A 9,444-nucleotide genomic window follows, 5' to 3' on the forward strand; every position below is an offset into this window, starting at 1 on the left:
GCAGCCTGATTTATTTAAACAGTTCAGGCAGAGTCAGGCTATAATGCTGCTTTCACCAGTAAGACTGGAATCCTGCATTAGGATGAGAGAGCACATACAGTGGTAAACTTCAGATATCATTTACGATTCAAATGTTCAGCACTTGGAGAGGAAAAATAAATGTTCTACTTGCAGTAATAAAAAAAAACGTGTTAGTACATTAATCAGTTTGATATCTGGTGTCCGTGATGTCAGCAACATCTCCACAGAGTTATTGATGCTATAACTATATTAAAAAGGGGCAATCATTTAGCATTCCACCTCAAAATAATGGGTACATTTCATGATTTAATTAAAGAAACAAGGTTAAGAATCAAGGCAGCAGAGGACGAGATGTTCAAAATGGCAGACTAGTAATCTAGTAGCGGTAATCTAACACGTCCCACAATGTCAATTTATAGCATCATGCCTTATAGATGCCAATGTCTCTACATTCGAACACCTGCACTTTATAAAAAAGGCTTCATGTTCAAATGTGTAAATGCGTGGAGTGCCCCTTTGCAATTTCACGGATATGCAGTGTTTGGTTTAAAAGTTATAACTGAGGTTAATGTAGAACTACAGTTAGGCTAACATTAGAGTTGGGATTAAGATTAGGTTATTATCACAGTAATGGATAGATGCATCTAAAGAGCTGTAGCAAATACTAATGCAACCCTTTACTGTACATCTACACCAAGACAATTTGTTGACAACAACTCTGGATATCATGTGTTCATTTCATCCTCATGCATTAGCATCTTTAACAAAGCGGTTAAAGTTTGAGCTGGCGGCGGTTCCACTGCCTTACCTCCACGATGGCATTGAGGGCCGTGTCTGCCCCGATACTTAGATCTGTGCCCGGCACATTGTTACTTATGGTGGCAGGCAGCATACACATCGGGATGCAAAACTCCTCATAGGTAGTGCGCGCCTCATACAGCTGCAGCAGACTCTCAAAGGCCTGAAGCGGCAGTGTGTGAAAAACACGTTAGTCAGAGAGGTGAATCTCTCTCAGTCTGCTGGAGCGTATCCGGCCATTCCGGCTCTTTCCGTGTGATAGCGGCTATGGCTTCCCTTTGGCAGGAAGGACGGGAGGACAGAAGTGTGAATGGAGAGATGGAGTAGAAAGAGAAGGAGGAGGAGGGCGTGGCGGAGTGGAGCCACAGAAGGTGGGAGGACATGATGAGGAAGATGATGGAAGAAAGTCAGAAAGGTTGAGAAAAGATGGGGCGGGGGTCTGTGTATTTGTGAACTTAAAAAGGACATCCATATGACGTACATATCTGATGTGGAAGGTAATATGCAAGCAAGACGAGCACCGTCTGCATACATAAGATGAGGATGAAGAAGACGAAGAGTCCTGCTCAGAAATGCTCTCCGTTTGTATTTGCGCTGGTTCCTTATTCAGATTTCGTACATATTCCACGCATAAAGAACATCAAGCTTGCCGAATATGATCACTAATGCAGATACAGCGCATGTTAACTATACTACAGGGTGTTAGTCTGTGCTCTCTAGCTAACTAGACCACTAAACTCAATCTGGGTGTGAATGATGTGGGAGGACACAAACACACAGACAGGAGGTCGAGCAGGCAGAGCAAGCATGGCGGCCACGGCACTCGTGCACCTCACAGCATGCCTGCAGGCTGTCGCTCGCGTACTCACCTGAGACCGTAGGGAAGGGAGGCACGCTACTCTTTACCAGCCTCACAGAACAACTTAGGGCTGCACCATTTGGAAAAAGTAAGACTAATTTGACTGATATTGCAACCAGGATATGATTTGTGATATACTCTAAGAGGGATGACCCTTTTTGACATTATCATTTAAAAAATATATTAGAAATCATCATGATGTGCTTTTTTTTAAAGGAGGATTTGCAACAAACAAGGTTTTCATTTTATTTTTATATACAAAAACACCTCTTTCAGATTGATATATTCACATATTTTGCCTTTACTTAATATTGCACTGCTCTTTATTGTGATTTTGATCCAATTTGACTTGATTGTGCAGCACTAGTAGACGTGACTCAATTTGTCCGTCTGAATTTGTGATGTTTAAGTGCTGTGTTATTCCAGATGTGGAAAACAGATGCCATGTTCCCATCATTTTCTCCAAATGGTTGAGAGACTGGTCAAATTAGAGTGTGCGTCATCTCCCCTCTCCATTGGCTGGCTCGCTACGTGAGTTTTTGTCTGCTTGCGTGTGTGTTTGTTGTCCGTCTCTGTGTTGCTGAGGTCAACTACTTGTGCTTGCCAGCCGCATCACTTACAGTAGTGATGGCGTTCAGAGCCGTGTCAGCGCCGATGCTGAGGTCTGAGCCCGGCACATTGTTGGAGACAGTGGCTGGGACCATGACCATGGGCACACAGAACTCGTCATATTTCCCGCGAGCCGTTATCAATTCCAGCAGTGACAGGAAGGCCTGCAGGGCAGAGCCAAGGGGCTTTAGTGTCTGCGAGGAGTTTGGCAGGTGGGTTTGGTTGGAAAGGTTCTACTTGCCACAAGGAAGGGACAGACAAAAGTGGAGGGTGCCAAGGGGAGGAGCCAAGTCTATCACAACGGACAGCAGCGAAACAGACAGATACCACTCCGCATACTCTCACACAGTCAAACATCATTTACTTGCATTTATCACAGAAAAATAAAGCTGGTGAACGTCTAAACAGGAGTGCGTGAAATGGCTGGAAGTAAAGCAGGTGCTCTCTGTTTCCAATTAAAATCAAATCATCACAATATATGTTTCAGTTACTGCTTCACTATTCATTTCAGAACTGGAAATCAACAGTGAAGCAACTTTATGCTGTTCTGCGTTTTGACAGAGAACGGACTTTGAAGCATGATTATGAAGATGACTACGTAAGGAGCCATATGGTGGTGTGCTGACATTAAATGGGATAAGAATGATGGAAAGAATCAGCATCACAGTGTTCACTTTCTTATAGTTTACATATGGAAATCTCACAGTATAATTAGTGCTTGAACAGTTTGTCATTTCTAATTGTATGAGTATTCTAATGATAATGCTGGATATGTAATATAGCCTTAGCTCTTATGTAATTCATTTTCTAGAGTTAAAAACCCTATGAAAACTCAAAGTTAATAATGTAGCCTCATTAGCCAAATGACCTAGCAAGGGCAAAGCTTTAAACATACCTCAAATCCACCGACAATTAGGAGTGCATTTATGTTGTTCATTCGCATCTGCTCAGCAATTTTTTCAACATGCTTTGCAGGAAGTGTTCTGAAAAAAGGAGAGAACAAAATTGTTTTTTTATTTACAGGACATGAGTTTTTAGTGCATGTGAAAACATTGTAACTGTTGCAAAGCATATAGCTGTGGATGTGGCCTTTAAAGGGGCCCTATTGTGCAAAACAACTATATAAACACACTAAAGGAAAAGGAAAACTCCCCCAATAAGCGTATAAGGGGTGAAATGTGCAGCAGTAATGGCACATCTTCAATCAGAGATAACATATCAGACTTTACCTTTTGGTTCCCAACAGAGATCCACCCTGCCCTGTCCATCCTCCGACATCAGCCCATTTAATCTCCCTTATCTGAGGGGGAGACGACAGCATCACATCATGTTTTAAATTCCTATAGCATTCAAATGTATCCCTAACATTGACACACTGCAACAGACGGAACATCCTGTAATGGCTAAAGTGGAGAGACATTGGTAGAAAGAGGGTTCATTTTCTGGACACATTCCCTTGGCAGGGGAACTGGACCAGTTAAAAAAAGAAGGTGTGTATCAGAGCAGAGAGTCCCAGAGCACTGAAGTATAGAAATCCATTACTCCCGCTGGTCTAATCTGCTGAGGGTCACTTGGCACCAGAGGTCGCGTTAACCGAATATTTTCCGTCTATGACGGAATTTTTTTATGACGGAAAAATCTGAAAGCAGTCCGTCATTTTGACAGATTAGAACACAACCTGGAACAGCGCCAAAATGTCCACCAACGGACCACATTATATTACATCCTTAGTAGCCAGGTCGACTGAGGGCGATCTACTGTACTCTACTGTAACTATTATTTAGTCATTCACACCCCTGTCCAGTTGGTGGCCTATCCCCCTGTGTGCCTTTGGCAGTCTCAGAAAAATAAATCATTCATATTCGTTTTGACATGAAAAGTGACCCCACGGTCGGTGTCTCTGTTCATCTTTTTTTTTCTCCACGCCCTTAAAAGTTCTGTATGAATCATACAAAAAAGGAATGAATGAACATTTGCTGCTTAGTACCCAAACATAAATATTAAATATGTCTCATCATTAAAACATGAAAAATAAAATGACGGGTAATAATGGATTATGACGGAAATGTTACGATCCTGTCCGTCAAAATGACAGACAACGAAAAAGTCTAACGCAACCACTGGTCTGTCATAGTATGACAGACATCTTTGAACACACTTCTTTGTGGAGATTTAGAAATGCTTGTATGCATATTGTATCATCTTTTCCCAGGGCTTTTTTTGGAAGTTTGAAGCTTTTACAGTACATAATTGAGCTGCTTGTTAAACATGTTTTTTTTGGCTTTAACATCAAATCACCTCCTGCAGCTAGCACCACACTAGAAGACACAACGAGTCACATGTATAATATGAGGTCAATAGGTCAGCATTTCCTATTCCTTTTGTTTTGTTGAGCCATCCTCAGCTCCACTCACATCCTTCTAGTAAATAAATGTCCTCAATTAACTCTCTGAGATCCACATCAAGACATTTTCACTTTTGCATAACTTATACAATTCTGATTTCTTGCAGTAAAATCAAACTACTCTCGAGGTAGTGTATAGCTCCCTCAAAACATTATATATGAATAGATGATATAAGCCCATCCCATCACTGTCTCTCCGCCTTGGAAAGTAATGTCCAAAGCCTCAGCTTTCACTTCTTTCATTCTCGCCCGTTTATCCTCTGTTGTTGTCGGCTGTGTATATTAACAGCCAACAGAAATGTTTGATTGAGAACATCAACAACAACGATGTTGGATGAAAATGTATCAATATGCATATGGATAACTTTAGAAAGAGAGTATACTCATATTTTACAAGAATGTGCAGAGGCGCGGGAAGGTATTTTGAGTGGGGGTGCTGAGGTGCTGGACTCCAGTGAACACTATTACGGGCACTATAGAGCACGCACAAAAAAACTCCCCACACGCAAACACACAGTAAACCCGCGACTGTTACAATGAAGGCTCGATAATCAGCTCACGGCATACAGGCAGGGGTAAAGTGCTATTTTTTACGAGTGGGGAGCGGACCTCACCTCCTCTAGGGGGGTCCGGGGGGATGCTCCCCCGGGAANAAGTACATATTTCTGCATGTTTTCAACCGTGAAAACGTACTATTCCAGGGGAAATTGGTTTTCTTCTTCACCTGTTATCCTCCTTCAAACCCGCACAAGCTATCGAATTGTTCTTTACCCCCTATTTTTTTGCCGTAAAGAAAAAACCTGTAAGGTAGGAATTTTTCTTAAGCACTCCTTTTCCAGTGCGTGAAGTTAAGGAAAAAACACACCGTGTCCAATAAAACTTGGGAAACCGATAAACTTCCTGAAAAAAGAAGATTTAACGAAAGCGAGATGCCCCGGTGTGTCAGGGAACTCACCAAGTGTCAGAAAACACAACCCTCTCTCTTTTCCTCCATACCCAAATCTCTAAAAACGGGGCTGCAACGGAGCTGATTATTATTTGAATTTTTCTGACGTCAGAAAAGGGGTGCCCCGCCTACTGTATATGGGCAACTCTCCACCTATCAGGGGAATGAGAGACCGCTCAAAAGCGCTGGAGACGCTGTAGTACATATGCCAGGCCTGTAGGTGGCGCTGTAGTCTGCCACAAACGCAGAATCAGCCCTTGCAAAAACAGGGCTGGAAAAGAGCAAATAGAGCGAAATGAGGCATGGCTGAAATGCATGATCTGTTTGGATTTAAAAAAACAACAACTTCACAGACATGTTTTATATAGGTATGGCCCTACAATATATGTTTCAAATATAGCATGATAGGTCCACTTTAAAAAGAAAATCTAAATTATTTTGCCAACTTGTGATTATTTATTTACCAATAAGCTATTACAAACTTCATGCTGGAGAAAAACAGCTATTGAATCAGACATACATGTAAACCATAAAGTATATGACCTTTGCCACAGTGCATTTACGGAAGGTGAACAACTTCAAGAGTCACGGACCCATGCACCTGTCATTTCAATCCTGTGTGTCCTCTCATGAGTTGTACCTTTCAGTAAGTCATGAGGTCGGCCCCCCCCTCGGGACGGACGGATGACCTGCTGCTTAGAGGCCAGCTTGTAACTGAAAGGCCAAGCGACTGCGCCCCTGCATCAATCTATGCCTCTGTGTCAAAGAGGACTTGAGTTAGACAGTGAAGTATTACTTTCTCCTGGGGCAGGGCATCTTGCTGACCATGCACTGTTCCCTCTGCACTTTGTAATCCGTGTCCTGTGTTCATTGTCATTACAAGGGTTACAAAAAGTGCTTGCTTCATGTACCTATTAATGTTTTTTTCTTCTGAAAAGCACAATAACGCATGGAGTTGAATCTTGTTTTTCTGTATCCTCGTCTTCTCTAACACTTGTGTTCATTTGTACTTGTTCATTTGTAGAAGTGAATCCATTCTTGACCACAGTGGACTTGTACTTATCTCTTTTTTTTAATTCTTATTTGATTCTAAAAACATTTCAAAGAGTTGTTTTACTTCTTTCCATCCTGCATTGTAAAAAAGTTTGTGACGCGTTATGCAAAATAAATTGGGCTGAACCCACAAAACAAAAAGTGTTTTATATTTTGATGTGAACAAAGTCTTATTGTTTCCACTGTTATCTCTAATATCTGAAGTTGTGAGGAGTTCTCTCTAGCTTGTGTGTAAATGTTCCGCCAAAGGGGCTACTTATTTCCAGTAAGAAGTGAAGAAATGCTTGTGATTCTGTGAGTACACATACCATGGAACATTTTCTGCTTTAATGAGGGCTTTTACCACACTGGCAATTGTCCCAGTACCTGAGAAAAGTAATTCTGAAGTACAGTAAGTGTTTTGTGTTAAAGTGAAAAAACAAGTGCTCGAAGTGACGTATATCAGCTGTGACCACAGTGTAATACCCCCGAAGTGCACAGCAGATACAGCACTTAGTGGGCTCTGTTTGCCTCGGGTTCAGTGTCAGAATTAAGGCATAGCACAGTACCTTCCAAGGCCAACACGAGCAGACACTTCTTCGCCTGCAGAACAGCCATGATAAACTCTTGAATGGTCTTTCGTGCTTTCATAGCACCGTAACCTTCGCCTCCCAGAATGCCTGAGGAGGAAGGATAGTGTTTCATGTGAACAGCTAAGAGTTCAACTGTATGCCAAGTAAAATATCAAAAGACTCCGAACCGGAGCACGTGCAGTCCCCTCTGATATCGACTCGAAAGTTCTGGGTTCAAAAATGCAAGTTTATGTGTGAAACTCTTTTTAGAAAAGGAAGAAAAAACGAAAAGAATACGTTGATGGTAATATGACGTTGCTAGTTCTCTGTAAGAGTGTTTTTGTTTTTTAACCAACAGCCACAGCTCCTATGAAAACTCTAAAACCATTTTTATTTTTTATTGTGTCCTCTAAACAAGTTCACTGATATAACATATCCATAGAAAGAGCCGAAACAGTTCCACAGTACAGCATTAAATAAAAAACATTCGCCTTTGGACACAAATTACATTCAGGGTGCCCAAATGGATATTGTTTCTGATAGATGACAATGTGCCCTATGATATAATATAAAGCTCATTTGGGTGTGAAATACTACACATCATTTCTATGACTCCACAAATCCTATCTACTGCTTCAGTGAGCCCCAGTGCCAATGGAGCAGCTCGGGGTTTTTCTCTCCTCATCACATCACAAATTACAGCCTCGGTTCAACTGAAGCTTCAGGATTCAATTGCTTAAGCTCAGGAAAAACATAGACATTCTGCTCGAGGGTGGATTTCTGGCATCAGATTTCTGCTCTTCAAATACATAGAGAGCACTGAGTTTCGGGACCACCTGCTCTTGCCATGACTTAGACTGATAAGGTGAAGGTTATGATCTTTAATTGATTTCACTCCCATTTCACTCATGAAGGGAGATGTAGATGGAATCACTTTTAAGCCTTGTGACATGGTGGAAAAGGAGGGCATGGTGAGCAAGATGTGTTAATATTTAGTGTACTCAGGGAATGTGAAATCAAATGATTAGAGCTGCATGGGAGAAAACAGCTCATGGAAATGATCCTCAATGTTTATGTCGGATTATTCTCTGGATTGCTGCTGCTGCTGTCTATCTCTGATTCATTTTTTCTATGGAGAATGTTAGACTGGAATAGAAATGTGCACAGCCATAAAACCTCAATGTGTGCTGCATGGACAATTCTACTAGAATAACAAATCAGTGCTGTATCAGCACAGTGGAATCAGCTTCTTTTAGAAGCTTTATTCACATTGTTTCAACTAAAAAGGTCTCTTTCAGAGGACATAGGTCATCTTTGTTCGAGGATAAAATGACTAACAAAAGCTAAAGGGCGCCCTGATTTCAGTGTGTGGGTTCCTCTCTTGTATTCATGCTATGCAGAAGGTCAAACAGCATTCATCAGGCATGTAAATACATCCCACGCGTTTATATGGATTGTTTTTTTCACATCTATATTTAAAATGGTGTATTCCAGCACAGTTGTTTACCCCTTCCTTGAAAAATATGATTGCTTAACCTGAAGTGAACATGAGTAGCCAGTTAACTATTCATATTACAATAGATACTGAAGGGCGTAATTAAAGGGGCCCTATTATGCTCATTTTCAGGTTCATATTTGTATTTTGTGCCTCTATTGTGACATGTCTCCATGCTTTAATGTTCAAACAGCTCTTTATTTGTCAGATATGGCGCATTTCCACTACAGCCCGGCCCGTTTTTGGTTGCATTTCCACTAGGCGTAGTTCCGGCTAGCGGGTACTTTTTCTGGCTCTCCAAAATTGAGGTTCTTTCCGGGCCAACAACCAGGCAGAGTATGCTAAACTAGTGAGAGAATCGCTGGCAACTACAACAAAATGAACATATTTTACTGTGACTTAATTGTAAGTCACAGTAAATTCAAAATGATGTCGAAGTAACAACATACTGATACCAGTTAGTAAAAACCATGAATTAATACTTTGACGAGTCTGCAGACAGACGGCAGGCGAAAAACCTTTTAAAATGAATGTTTTCTGAATGGAGATCGGCTAAGCTAACGTTGTATATGCTCTGTCCACACTCACAGCAACGGCCTACAGAAATAAATAAACCAGCGACTGTATTCGCCATGACACAGACAGTCTGTGGTTTGTACTTGTTTAACTTTTGTCTAGTTTCTGAACAGATATGAGGAGCTGTGAGCT

At 41.4% G+C, this 9,444-nt stretch overlaps 1 protein-coding gene across 3 annotated transcripts in view; it reads right to left on the bottom strand.

The window, feature by feature from the left end:
- Nucleotides 1-3,623, bottom strand: part of LOC104952266 (ATP-dependent 6-phosphofructokinase, platelet type-like) — an 8,590-nt gene extending 4,967 nt beyond the window's left edge. For 2 of the 3 annotated variants that reach the window (XM_010779058.1, XM_010779056.1), the window contains exons 1-3: nucleotides 3,517-3,623; nucleotides 3,183-3,270; nucleotides 830-982 (exon numbers count right to left, since the gene is read on the bottom strand). In XM_010779058.1, the coding sequence (XP_010777360.1) occupies nucleotides 830-982; nucleotides 3,183-3,270; nucleotides 3,517-3,608 (333 nt within the window). In that variant the 5' untranslated portion in view covers nucleotides 3,609-3,623. Of the gene's footprint in view, nucleotides 1-829; nucleotides 983-2,298; nucleotides 2,452-3,182; nucleotides 3,271-3,516 lie in introns of all 3 variants that reach the window. The other variant, XM_010779057.1, reaches the window with a different exon arrangement.
- Nucleotides 3,624-9,444: the final 5,821 nt, after the last annotated feature.

Source organism: Notothenia coriiceps, unplaced genomic scaffold (assembly GCF_000735185.1).
Source record: "Notothenia coriiceps isolate Sejong01 unplaced genomic scaffold, NC01 NC01_scaffold00019765, whole genome shotgun sequence".
Taxonomy (NCBI): Eukaryota; Metazoa; Chordata; class Actinopteri; order Perciformes; family Nototheniidae; genus Notothenia; species Notothenia coriiceps.